This window comes from Caloenas nicobarica, chromosome 1, assembly GCF_036013445.1.
Source record: "Caloenas nicobarica isolate bCalNic1 chromosome 1, bCalNic1.hap1, whole genome shotgun sequence".
Classification (NCBI taxonomy): Eukaryota; Metazoa; Chordata; class Aves; order Columbiformes; family Columbidae; genus Caloenas; species Caloenas nicobarica.
The window spans coordinates 103,551,573-103,566,119 of record NC_088245.1 but is presented as its reverse complement, the minus strand read 5'-3'; the positions used below and the strand labels follow the sequence as shown (position 1 = coordinate 103,566,119).

The 14,547-nt window shown below is 40.4% G+C and overlaps 1 protein-coding gene across 1 annotated transcript in view; it reads left to right on the top strand.

Annotated features, from left to right (window-relative positions):
- MID1 (midline 1) overlaps positions 1-14,547 on the top strand; it is a 153,270-nt gene that overhangs the window by 114,459 nt on the left and 24,264 nt on the right. Inside the window, exons 4-6 of the mRNA XM_065658255.1 lie at positions 6,631-6,738; positions 9,775-9,923; positions 13,620-13,747. Of these exons, the coding sequence (XP_065514327.1) occupies positions 6,631-6,738; positions 9,775-9,923; positions 13,620-13,747 (385 nt within the window). The remainder of the gene's footprint in view (positions 1-6,630; positions 6,739-9,774; positions 9,924-13,619; positions 13,748-14,547) is intronic.

Here is a 14,547-nt window from a genome sequence, read left to right as displayed (position 1 = left end):
GTCTTAAAATAGCAGGCCACCTCTAATTTAGGATGTCTTATTCTGCTTGTCATTTATACATTATTTGCTGAAAAGGCACATGTGCACTTCCACTTGTGGACAAAATTGCCTCACCCATAAGGAATCTCAGAGGGACAGTTTTGCTCCTGCAAGGGAAATTCTGCCGAGAGAGTAAAAACTCCTTTGATTCCAGTATATTAGTTGAAGAAGTTTTCAGGAGTATGAATCCAGCCCTCTGAAACTGTGTTTGCCTTTGAATTAAGCCTAGAAGTTCCCCTGCAACCTTGAACCTCTCGCCATGTTGTAGTTCTGTGATTTCCCAAACATCTGCTGGGGACTTGGAAACCACCACATTTATTTTCTTATGACCTAAGCTGCAATTTAACTCAGGTCTCTGAAGATGAAAGCCAAGGAAGCCTCTGCAGAGAGCAGAACACTTTCCAAAGCAGTTCTCAGCTTGTGGAGCAGGGAACAGCTGGCCGGCTCTCCCTTTCTGGTTGGAAAGGCTTGTCATTTCCAGCTCCTTGTCAGACATCTGAGGAACACCCATATTTTTCTCTTTTTTTTGTCTTTTTTTTTTTTTCTACACCCACTCCCTGAGGCAAAGGCCAGGAGTCCCTATCCATCTGTCTGGAAAACCTGGAAAGAACCCTGATATATATATATATATATTTTTTTTTTTTTTCAGTAAACTGTCTGTTTAAGATCTTCAGATATTACAGAAATAGGAGTAAATTCCCCACAAAAGCAGCAAGGCTATAATCAGTCCTTGGTTGCTTGTTTGTATTAGAAAATGTCATCATTTTTGCTAAATCATAACAGGCCTCCTAGTCAATTTTAAAACTGTTTTGTAGCATGGAGGAGAAGTTTATAAAAATGATACCAGTAAAACATAAAGCTTTAGGTTCAAAGTAGTTCTGGACATGGATGTTTAAGGACTTTGTTGATGCCAAAACTAAGTGTATTGATGCAAGCAAAATTTTCTACTGAAAGCTGTCCCCAAGTCCAGCATAAACTCTCAGGCAACAGATCTCTCAAATTAAAGAGTCAACATTCATCTGGGTTGAAGGAAGCCCAGATTTAAGTCTGTTCTCCACTTAATTCAGAGGCTCTCAAAACCAAAGTGAGCAATGCAGTCTCCAGACTTTTCTAATGCAGCTCTCCGTCTCTTTTAATGAACTCCTCGGAAAGAAGGCTAGTTTTTAATGTGGAAAGATGTAGAACATAAAACCTCAAATATTTTCACCAGACCAAACTCACATTCCTTGGCCAGCCCCAGCTGGAAGTTATTGTCAAGGCTGCTGTTCATCAAAAGACTCAAGCAGAAGGGAGAGCCTTATTCTGGCACTTCTGTAGCACCTGTACAGCAGAGCCTGTGGCTCTTTGGTCTGACATATGACTCCTCAGAAACATACAAGTAAATAATATTCAGTGGTAATCTCACAAATAGTCCCTTTAGGGCCACAGCTAATATGGTGCACTTAAAGTTAAGCGTGTGCTCAATTATGAAGTTATTACTGAATCAGAGGCCTTGTAGGCTGAAAATTTGATTAAGGAGTATTTCAACTTGAGAAAAGCCCCCAGATTATTTTCTTTTTCGTACAAAGCTCAGACATATCAAATAATTTTGAAATATTCTTTTCACTTTTAATAAGCTCGTGCAAGCTATAAAGTAGGAAATGTCTTCAAATGAAGTTCATAAAGAGTATACTTTTCAGATTTCAAAGAAAAAGAGAAGTTTGCAGTCAGTGCGTAAGAAATCCAGAGGGTTTTTTCCAAGCATTTTGTTTTTCTTAGCCTAGAGTTTTTTCAAGATTTAATTAATAGATTATTATTCAAACCAACCAGAGCATTAAATAGAACAATGTTGACTTAACCTTCCTGTAACTCTATGTTTCATGACAGTTACCCCAAAGATTAATTAAATCTGCTCAACAAAATGAATTTGTGATGTAAGTGGTGACAGAAGTAACACTTTGAGTGGAAGCTACTCAAAAATCCTGTGAAGTGTTATGGTAATTAAGTGCCAAAGTCAGCTCTGGCATGAGCAGGCCTCAGTATCCACCCAGAAGGAGTTGCGCCCACATGCAGTGGATGTGATCATTGCCCCTGACTGAACCCATTTGGGATCACAGAATCACAGAATGCTAGGGATTGGAAGGGACCTCAAAAGGTCATCTAGTCCAATCCCCCTGCCAGAGCAGGAACACCTAGATGAGGTTACACAGGAAGGCGTCCAGGCGGGTTTTGAATGTCTCCAGAGAAGGAGACTCCACAACCTCCCTGGGCAGCCTGTTCCAGTGTTCCGTCACCCTCACTGAGAAGAAGTTTCTTCTCATATTTAAGTGGAACCTCTTGTGTTCCAGCTTGAACCCATTACCCTTTGTCTTACTGTTGGTTGTCACTGAGAAGAGCCTGGCTCCATCCTTGTGACACTCACCCTTTATATATTTCTAAAAGTTAATGAGGTCACCCCTCAGTCTCCTCTTCTCCAAACTAAAGAGACCCAGCTCCCTCAGCCTTTCCTCATAAGAGAGATGCTCCACTCCCTTCATCATCTTTGTTGCCCTGCGCTGGGCTCTCTCCAGCAGTTCCCTGTCCTTCTTGAACTGAGGGGCCCAGAACTGGACACAATATTCCAGATGTGGTCTCACCAGGGCAGAGTAGAGGGGAAGGAGAACCTCTCTTGACCTACTAACCACCCCTCTTCTAATACACCCCAGGATGCCATTGGCCTTCTTGGCCACAAGGGCACAGTGCTGGCTCATGGTCATCCTGCTGTCCACCAGGACCCCCAGGTCCCTTTCCCCTACACTGCTCTCTAATAGGTCATTCCCCAACCTATACTGGAACCTGGGGTTGTTCCTGCCCAGAGGTAAGACTCTGCACTTTCCCTTGTTATATTTCATTAAATTTTTCCCTGCCCAACCCTCCAGCCTGTCCAGATCTCGCTGGATGGCAGCACAGCCTTCTGGCGTGTCAGCCACTCCTCCCAGCTTGGTGTCATCAGCAAACTTGCTGACAGTGCACTCAATTCCCTCATCCAAGTCGTTGATGAATATATTGAATAGTACTGGTCCCAGTACTGACCCCTGAGGCACTCCACTAGATACAGGCCTCCAACCAGACTCCACCCCATTGACCACGACTCTCTGGCTTCTCTCCTTCAGCCAGTTCACAGTCCACCTCACTACCTAATCGTCCAATCCACACTTCTTCATTTTAGCTGTGAGGATGCTGTGGGAGACTGTGTCAAATGCTTTACTGAAGTCAAGGTAGACCACATCCACTGCTCTGCCATCATCAATCCACCTTGTTATGCCCTCATAAAAGGCTATGAGGTTGGTCAAGCACGACTTCCCCTTGGTGAAGCCATGTTGACTGTCCCTGATGACCCTCTTATCCTTGATATGCCTTGAGATGGTACCAAGGATAAGGTGTTCCATCACCTTCTCAGGGATGGAGGTGAGGCTGACCGGTCTATAGTTACCCAGGTCCTCCTTTTTGCCCTTTTTGAAGACTGGAGTGACATTTGGTTTCTTCCAGTCCTCAGGCACCTCTCCCGTTTCCCAAGACTTGGCAAAGATGACAGAGAGTGGTCCAGCAATGACTTCATCCAGCTCCCTCAGCACCCACGGGTGCATCCCTTCTGGACCCATGGATTTATGGATGTCCAGATTGCTTAACTGGTCCCTAACCCCGTCCTCATCAACCAAGGCAAACTCCTCCATTGCCCTGCCTTCCTCTGGGGCCTCAGGGGTACAGGGCTCCTCAGGACAGCCTCCGGCAGAGTAGACAGAGACAAAGAAGGCATTCAGTAATTCTGCCTTCTCTGTATCTTCTGTCACCAGGGCACCCACCCCATTCATCAGTGGGCCTACATTGCCTCTATTGTTAGTTTTATCTGCCATGTATTTGAAGAAGCTCTTTCTGTTGTCCTTGACCACTCTCGCCAGGTTTCATTCTAAGGAGGCCTTAGCTTTCCTAGTTGCCTCCCTACATCCTCTAACAACAGCCTGGTATTCTTCCCAAGGGGCCAGCACCTCCTTCCATGATTTGTAAACTCTCCTCTTCCACTTAAGCTTACCCAGCAGTTCCTTGTATAACCACGCAGGTCTCCTGGCTCCCTTCCTTGACTTCCTACGTGTCAGGATTCTCCTCTCTTTGGTGGAATTTCAACCACTGGTGAAACTGGAGTTGGGGCTGGGGAAACTTCTGCACTGGATGGCTCGTTGAAAACAGCTCTGTAGTTTTGTGCCAAAGTGCACAACAGGCGGGTGTGATGCAGCTGGAGTGGCGGGATGATGAAAAGAGGGGGAGTAGGAGGGACAGTGTTGATTGACTTATTCTTCTAGGCTGCTTGAGTGGTCAGTGGAGAGACAATGACATTGCCAGTGGCTTTGGGTGAGCTGCTCTGTGGTCTGTCTCTCTTCATACACCATGGCGGGAAGCCAGGCAGAGCAAGCAGCTAATGTGAGGAGATAAATAGGCACCTAAAACTACATGGTGGAGGTACTTTCTACATCTTCACCTACTGCATAGAGATCTCCCCAGCAGTTTCAGTATCACCTGACCCCTTCTGGAAACAAATATATTTTCTCTTTATAGTTCTGATATCTTGATATCTTAATTAATAATTAAGCCTGTAAAATATGCAATCAAATTTTAATTTTATGAAGGTTCGAGAAGGATAATCCAAAACCTTAATAGAAGCAGGCCTTTGTAAACAAGTTCCCTCTTTGCCTGGAGGACACAATGTATTTCACATAAGAAAGGTGATTTGTAAAATTTGCCTAGGTCCAAATTTAGATATATAAGCATTTTCTTAATCTTAATGAGCTCCACTTACAGGTAAAAGTGTGTTTAAACACATTCTTGGAAGAAAAAAAAGAAGGTTGAGGCAGATCAAGGGGCTCATCAGACTGAAAAATAACCAAGGGGAGAAATATATTTACTTGACACCTGCAACTGTTTCCTGTTGCTGTTCACCACCAGCTCTTACTAGAGAATGGAAAGGGTGACGTGGCTCTAGGAGCAATCGGCCAGGGCTGAGGGCTGCTTTAGCCTCTTAGCGAAGTGTGTATGGAAACACAGCTCTGAAATCACTCCTTAAAATTTTTCTTTATTCTATATGTGATTAGAACTTTTTGCCTTTTTCTTTGACTCTTTTTGCATATATGTGAGTTATACATACTACTGCTGCTGGGGAAGTACCTTTTTCTTGTCATACAGAATGTTGACTTCTCGCTGAAAAAATCAGTCTCCTCCAGAAACAAAACATTTTCAGCTGAGAACCAAAACTTTTCTAGTTTAAGTTTTCTTATTTTTTCACAAAAGTCAATGTTTCCCATAAAAAGATAATATTCTTTGTGAGGTTATTTTGCATTAAATACAGTTTCACTGGGTTATATATTTATACTGTAGAAAACTATATGAACACAGCTATTTTTTCTACCTGATTCATTGCTGAGCCAAAGCGGTAATAGTAGAGACAACCAATTACCAATTGGTAATGTCACTTGGATCTTCAGTATTTTGAATCTTTCGAGAACCACTAAATGAAGACTAAAAATAGTGTTTTCAAGTGTTAAATTCAGCAAATCAAACATTAGGAATCATTATGAAAGTAATCAAAATGAAGTAGAGAACATATTGTTCCACTGTATGACTCCATAGTTTGTTTGCACCTTGAGTACTTTAGTACAGTTCTGTTCACCATATCAAAACAGAAATGACAGACCTGGCAAAGTTTCAGGGAAAAAAACAAGGATGACTGAAGGTATGGTATGGCTTTCATGCAAGGAAAACCTGAGTCACTTATGACTCTTCAATGTAGAAAATAAGTCCTGCTAGAGGACAAAACTGTAAAAGCAAAACCGGCACCAGGACTGTGCGTAGGTATCAGTTGATCACTGTCCTTTCCAGTAAAAGAACTTGGGACCATTAAATTGAGTTGGAAGGAGGCAGGTTCAAATCCCTCTAAAGGAAGCAGTTATTCATTGGACTGCCAGTTAAACTGTGGTGGTCATTGCTGTGGGATGGTGGGGATACTTGAAGTTTGCAGAGGTTGAAAGAGAGTCTAAATAAATCCACAGAAGATAACTCTTCTGAGGATTAGTGATGATGTAGAAATTGTGTCTGGTTCAAGAAGACTCTGAGCTGCAAATGGTTGGAGGATGAGAAAATATTAATGAGGATCATCATAGATGTTGGGACTTCTTCCTAAGGTGCTTTTCCAGCAGATGCTGGCACTAGCAGCAGTGAGAAACAAGATACTGCGGTGGATGGACTGTATGACCCAGTACTTATGCTCTTACATGCATCAGTATTCACTGCAGTCCTATATACAGCTTGAAACTGTGACATGTTAAGCATCTCCTGAAGAGCTTTCACTTCCTGCTGATGTCCACTTTAACTGACATCACTCAGTACTCACAGGACCAGGCTTTTCTCATTTGAGTTAGAAAAGTATTTCATAAATTCCAAGACAGAGAAAACAAAATAACATGTCGATTAAATACAGAAAGGAGTGAAAATGCCAGACTAAACATTTTAGAAATTCCACTTTGTAAATTAGAGAAAGGAAAATGTCAAAAAAGGTTTTGCTAATCATAATGGTTTGCTTTGTAGGTAAATGCATCCCGCCAAGAAACCAAGCTGATGGAAGAATGTGACCAGCTCATTGAAATAATCCAGCAAAGACGACAAATAATTGGAACAAAAATCAAAGAAGGAAAGGTAAAAGTTTTTCTTCTTTAGATCACAAATAGGTCAACACTGCTTCCTCCTGCTTATGACTTTCTGACCTCAGGTACTATTAAAACAAATTTGTAAAAGTCCTTATAGGGTCCTGTAGCCCTGGGCCACTGCTATTTTCATGTAAAGAGGAATGAAATATATCAGTATTAGTATGCTAGACCTCAACACTTTATTTTGCATTTCTCTCACTATATGTGATTGTGATTTTTAAAGACTAACACAGAAATGATGTCACCATCAGTTAGTGATAATAAAATGATGACTAATTAATGATTCCTTCACTCATTTATGTGTCTGACAGTATTTCCCCCAAAGTTTTCACTTTCACAAAGTATCACAACATTTGGTATCATGGCTGGCAATTATCTACATAAATATTTGATACTTTAATTACTTATTAAAGTACTATCACATAAAGAATTTGTTTCAATTGTTGTTCTTTAGAACAGGAAGTCTAACTTGTTTACAAAACAATATTCAAAAACATGCAGGAAATTAAATGAAGTGCGCATTTCTAATTACTGAGGCATAATGATTATTAGCAGCAAACATATTCAGCAGGAAAAGTCTCTGATATTCAAGTTTCAATGCATTTTGCTAGGTACCTGTTAACTCAGAAACACATTAGAGTTGAATTAACGTTCTTGTTTTCTAGGTACCTGATGTTTACTCTTTAACGTCTCAGCTAAGACAGTCAAATATAAACTCTTCTTGTGTGGGAAAAGCTCAGGAAAGGAAAAAAGTCAAGAGCAGGTTAAATGGTTCATGCAGCTGTCAAGATACTGCAATTAACTTGAAATAAAAAGCCTGTAGGCAAGGGCTGACTTAAACATGTTTGAAAACACAGGTCCCGTAGATTTTGTGACAGAACCTGAATCTCCTCATGCTATTTACAAAATACGATTCCCTTCAAAATGGAAAAGATAGCCTTTTGTATTATTGTTTCAAGTCTCTTTCTCTATGCAGTGAGACCAGCTGTGCTTCCAATCAAGCAGAAAACTTTCCATTCATTTGGATTTGTGCTATACACAAGTTGCTTTTAAAAAATCTGTTGCTTGCAAACATGTATTCTAATGTCCATTAAAGCATGGAAGATTTATAATACAATTGACTCCAAATTTATTTGAATATTGCTGATATCAGAATCTATCCCCATTCTTTGTTCGACTTTGTTCAACCAAAAGTGATACCAATGGAGGTCCAGTAAAGATCTGGAATGCTTTGCCCCAAAAGTTGTATATGTTGAAAAATTTTAGGGATTCAAGAGACCGATGTGAAAACCTACAGGAAATTCTGCCCAATGGACCTTCTTTTAAGAGGGCCTGTGGCTAAGAGTCTTTCTGGAAGGTAGAGCATGACAAATTTGTATATAGGACTGTGGTTGCAGCTACAGAGCTGGAAACAGTGAGGCATAAATCTCTAGCTATGACTGCAAGGCTGCAGATTCAAAGACACAAATCTACACAATGTGCTTAAATATCAAATAGATAAGATAATTATAGGGCAGACATTGTTCCTGCCATTGTGGGGAGTGGGAGAGATGAGACTTTTCCTTTAAAAGTTCATCATCAGTTGTCTTCTTGAAGAAGATATAAAAAAGACTCAAGCAAACAAAAAAACTAGTTCATATGTAGCCGTAACAAATCATGAAATGCCTTATGATTGTTGAAAGCTCACAAGGTAACAAATATTTCAGTTCATTGTTTGTTTTGTTAATTAATAAGTAAATACAAAGATGAGCTACGTAATACCACAATTAATATTTCCCTGCTTAGTCTGGTGTAGACTAAATTGTAATCTCTACAATTGCACAGTTAGAGAAAACATTATGGCACTAGTTCATTCCAGAAGCTGATCAGATCATTCATTAACAAAATCTTTGTGCTTTCCTAGCATTTTTCTCCCTTTATTGTTTCTGTCTTTAGAAGAAACACTGGTGTTGCAGGACAGTAGTCATTTGGCCAGTATTTTCTTTTTGAAAGTTTTACAAAATAGTTATTTTCTTACTGGTTTCTGTTGTTGGGTAGGTGCACTAAGATACCCTTAGATCTGCTTAGGATGCAATTATGTCTGAAATTCAACTCAGCAACTTCATAGCTTGTGCTCTAATTGCTGAGATCAGGAATGTTATCTTGATTATAAATATTTCTGCCAGTCGACTTGGTTGTTAGTTTCCTCATTTTGAATGTAACTGAGTCTTAATGCCTTTTTGAACTCCAGAATTATTTCATTTCCTTCCTATTTCTTACTCCTGTTCAAACTATGATCCTGATGTGATAACACTGGGAAGGACTCCCAGAACTTTCAGGAACTAGAAGTTTTGTTAGCCAACATTGTCTTTAAATGGAGGATTGACTGTTCCCCTCCCTGACATTTCAGCTAATGATTGCAGTCATATCTACTGTGTTTTTCTCCAGCACATACATTTGCAGTAATAATAATCAGCTCTCCAGCACTACTGTGCTTTTGTCCTGTTAAAAATATTCAACAAGAAAACACCCTGTTCAACAAAAAGCACGTAATGAAGAGGGCAGGCGTGTATTGTTAGTAGAATTGAACAGCCTTTTTCTGTCAGATTTTATTTTCAGATTATTTCTGATGAAACTCACCTCAGTAATAGGAAAAAAGTAGCTAATCTGTGAGCTGCCTTTGACACAGATCTCATGACTTCAGGGAAACTGCTATCTAAATAGCCCTTAGTTATCATGTAAGCAGAAAGTACCAGGAAATGACGTTTCTTCTGTTGCAAAATAGGCCAGCTGTGCTTGTTTTGGCTCTCCCCTGTTGTTTTCCATGTGGAAAATATTTAGGCAGAAAGGCTGTGCCTGTCCCCTTATTAAAAATGTTATGTGGCTAGATGGGTCTCACCGTCAAGTTAGTGTGAAAAAAGCTCTTGTCAGTGAATACATCCATCTTAACTCCCCCTTTTCATTCTAGCTTTTTCCTCAGAAGTGCAAAAGCAATCATGATTTGTGACCTTAGAGATGTGACTGCTTTCTTATGTTTCCACTCAAGGTGGTGAGGTTGAGAAAACTGGCTCAGCAGATCGCAAACTGCAAACAGTGCATTGAGCGCTCCACATCCCTCATCTCTCAGGCTGAACAGTCGCTGAAGGAGAATGATCATGCTCGCTTCCTGCAAACTGCTAAAAATATCACTGAAAGGTAAAGAAGACATTCCTCTTGCAAAACCTCAACTTAAGGCAAATGTGGTGTTGTAGTGGCCAAATTGTCTTGTCCCACAACAGATGTGGTCAAATGGAGGGGAGTATTAATTGACACGTTATGCCAAAACACTTTGTGTTGTACCAGAATGGGAAGAACCTTACTGTAATGCTAAACTAAAACATCCCTTTGAAAAGAGGAGCAGTTGAAAAAAGGATGCAAAGTAAGAGTTACAACAGTAATAGCATGTACAAATGAAGGAGGCAGCACAGATGCCAGGCAGCTATCTGGTGCTAAACACACCAAAATACAGGTTTCTGGAAGCTGAAATTCCTACTCTATGAAAAATCCTGAGATTGAGAAAGAAATCAGGCAACTATTACATTCCTTAGAAGAAATTTGGAATGATCGTAATGGATTCATATTTTTCACAAAATAGCAAGTGACAAGATAACAAAATGTGTAACTTTGGGAACCTGTAACATGCATCTCTGAGACAGCCCACTCAAAGAGTTGGAGATTCAAAAGCTTGAGTGTCTGGAAATTATGGCAGCTGCTGCTTTGGGTCCCTGGGCACAGGGAGTTGCTACTGCTTCTAGGGTCCTACATTCTTTTCAGTGTGCCAGATATACCAAGGGCCCAAAGACAAGGGGGCAAGACAGGAAAATTGTGCCGTTAGAAAATTTGGTTTGGTTTTCAGGGCAACACTGAGCAACACTGTGAATGCTGAAATATTACCCCTGAATTTCAGCAGTATTTTCTGATGAAAAAAAATTCTGTTGGAATTATCAGCTTTTTAGGCATCAGTCAAAGAAACAATAAAAGTAGAATGTATCTCGACAATGAAGAAGAACACTATAAAAACTATGCTCATTTATCCAGCTATTTTTTATCTCACATTATATCTTCATATTGTCCAGCCCATTTTCACCTAATACAAAACAAAAAATTATTATTTATGCTGTTACTATTTTCTTTTAATTTTATCACTTACTCTGGAGTGCTGCATGCAGATTCTCTGAACATCAGGCTTCACCAAAGCTATTTAATCAATTTATAAATAAGCCAGCAACATAGACTTGCTCATTACAGGTTCAGAGAATTGAAAATCTGTTGAGAAAAGCAAGGCAAAGGAAGGAAAGGCAAGAAAAGACAATGGATTACATTTTCTCTGTCAGACTTGGACTGTGGTTTGTGTTTCATCACCAAGCTATGTCATGGCACAACTTTTTCCCAGCTGAAGCTGATAGTAAAACTGTCATGAGTATCATGAATAAAAATCTGAAGTTGAGGGTCTGGCCTTTTTTTCAGTATTCAGTGGAACAAGCAGTAGGGCAGAAACCTGTGAAGATACAAATCTTTTTAACTGACTACCAGACAATATTCAGGGAAGGTCCATTTTTAATTTGTAAACATGAACAGTTGCATCATAAATGCAGTCACAGGAGAGACACTTGGAGAGTAGGAATGAGACCAGCTGACATGTGTGCCCAATCAAATCTAATTCTTAGATATCATAGATTGCTGTCTGTAATGAGATTGCTGTCTGTAATGAGGTAGCTGTGAACGCTCTGAAAATCACAGAATCATTTCAAGCAGAGAAGAAAACTGGGAGGAAAAGAACACCAAGTGCTTGCAGAGAAATTGCAAGTGGAAAAAGAGACTAAATCTGATTAATAAATTATTCCCCACAAGTAACTCTCTTAGTTCTTGTGTGGTAAGCAATATTTTATTTGCTTCTAGACTGCTCTTGTAAACTCACTAGGGCTCTGAGGAGCTAAAACAGTCTCCTGAAATTATGCTCGTTGCATTTCTTCATCCTCATATTTCAAAGTAATTGCAGTATAATATTCTCTGTTGTTAGCACAACAGGTAACTATGTAAAGCAAAGACATTACACACACTACAGTGATTTAGGTCGTGCATTATTTACAGTGGGTGAAATGCATTTATCCTAGAAAAACCCTTTCCAGCCAAGTACAGTGTCAGATAGATCAGGCAGAAATTCAATCCTCTGAACCTAATATGGTGACATGGTGTCTGAAACTGCGAACTGTTGAGCTCACTGAAAACTGACTTTAACACATTTGCTCACAGTGCACCCTTTGCCTATCCCCGAACAACAGTCCTGGTGAAATGGTGCTTTATGGAGGTATTCAAAGAAACTCTTAACCTTAGATACCTGTTTGCTGGTTTGTTAGCGAGGCTTTTGTTAATTTTGTAGAGCTATGTTTCACCCATGAATTTTCCCTAACACAGGCACTTACAAGAAATGCATATATATATTTTTCCTACTAGATGTAAAAATACCACAGCGCAACTGGAGATGAACTACTGGGAATGGGTGGTGTGAGGCAGAAAAAAAAAAAAAGAAGTGAAAGAGCTCAGAGAAATTTCCCTCTAAATTAATGGGGCAAAAGCACTTCAATTATCCTCTTTCTCGAAATAAATAATAAATAAATAAATAAAATCTGTACTAGGATCTACTTTAAGTTCTACTGCAGTTGCAAGAGAAACAGTGCTGAAAACTGTATAAGAATTACTGAGTAGGAAACTTCCTCAACTCAGTTTTTGAAAACTGTATTGAAGACAATGAGATGTGCAGCTCAGGTTTTGACTTTCCTAACTGTCTGTCCTTAAAATGCTACAGAAGAAATATATGAAAACATAGTAAGCATTTGCCCTGGAGCATTTGAGTCATGTCTATAGAGACATACTCTAATTTGGGAAACTGTTAATTGAAGTAATCAAAATATTTTGATCTGACGGGTGTCATGAATGACAGATAACTGACATACATTGTGTGCGTGGTTGTGTGTTTACCTCCAAACTGAAACAATTAACAAATTTCTGTTGTATAGCATGAGGTTGGAAAATCTCTTTGCTTAAACAGACCTAACTTTCTGCAAACATATCTGGTATGCAGCTCACTAGTAACATGTATTTTGAGATAGCAGGCTGAAGGATCTGAAAAATCCATCTGATAGTAGTTTTCTTGCAAAAGCTCATCTCTTTATATTAGTACAGCTAGACAGACAAAAAGAGAATGTAGCTCCTAAAATGAGGTAGGCAAGGAAACTGTTCACTTTTGGAGGAAATATAAGTATGCACACATGCTTTGCAGAGAAAAACCTTTCAAAATAAACTGTGCCGACATCTATTTGTTTTATCTCCCCACTGTGCTTTTTGAAGTTGACAGCAGCATGCTGTGCTGAACAGCTGAGGAGGTGTGGGGATCTGCACCAAGCCCTTGGGACAGCAGTGCCAAGGAATGCCTGCAGCAAGAAGCTGCTTGGGAAAACAAGGGTTGGGAGAGATGCAGCATCTGTCAGGATTGCTTAAAACACAGATAAAAATGGTGCTATTGCCACTTTGGTTTGGTGGGTGGCTGGAAAGAAGAATCCAGAGTATATTGTTACTAAACCGATATTTTGTTGAAAACTTATCTGATGCTGCATGTTAGGCAAAAGCTAAGTAAAAAAGGTTTTCTGTTGAAGACTTTACTCCCCAAAATAACAGTGGTAGGAGAAGCTCGTAACTTGAAACATAGAAATATTATACATGCAATAGTTTTTGTCAAGCTTTTTAAGAAGTGGTAACAATCATGATGATCATGCCCTACCTTGATGTGAAAGTTATTGTGCCTTGGGTGCTAAATGTCTTGGGTGCTAAAAGACTTTTTTCTTTTAATTACAGGGTTTCCATGGCAACTGCATCCTCCCAGGTTCTAATTCCTGAAATTAATCTCAATGATACTTTTGATACTTTCGCACTGGATTTTACCAGGGAGAAGAAATTGTTGGAATGCCTTGATTACCTTACAGGTAATTTTTTTCTCAAGGTGCTACTGTTGTATGTTCCTCATAAAATAGCAGTGACAGGACTTTCTTCATTCCCCTCTGTGGTCAGGTAACCTTGGCTGGTGCCCACAAAGTCGCTCTCTCACCCCACTTCCTCAGCAAGGCAGGAATAGAAAATCAAGAGCTCGTGTGTTGAGATAAGGACAGGGAGATCACTCAGCAATTACTGCCATACACAAAACAAACTCTGCTTGGGGAAGATTAATGTTATTTATTGCAAATTAATTGTAAGAGTAGAATAGTCAGAAATAAAAATGTAACAAAAACGTGTTTTCCCCCCACCCCCCATCTTCCTGGGCTCAACTTCACTCCCAACACTTCTACCTCCTCCCCCTGAGCAGGGCAGGGGACAGGGAATGGGGATTGCAGTCGGTTTATCACAGATTGTCTCTGCCGCTTCTTCCTCCTCATGTTCTTACCCTGCTCCAGCATGGAATCCCTCCCACAGAATGCTGTTCTTCACGAACTGCTACAGTGTGGCTCATTCCCACAGGCTGCAGTTCTCCAAGAACTGCTTCAGCATGCATGCTATCCCTGGGGTACAGTCCTTTGGTAATGGACTGCTCCGGTGTGACTTCCCCATGGGCCACAGTTCCTGCCAGGAAACCTGCTCCTGCCTGGGCTCCTCTCCACGGGCTGCAGTTTACTTCAGGGCACATCCACCTGCTCCACTGTGGGGTCCTTCATGGGCTGTATGTGGAGATCTGCTCCAGTGTGGACCTCCATGGGCTGCAGGGGAACAGCCAGCCTCACCATGGTCTGCA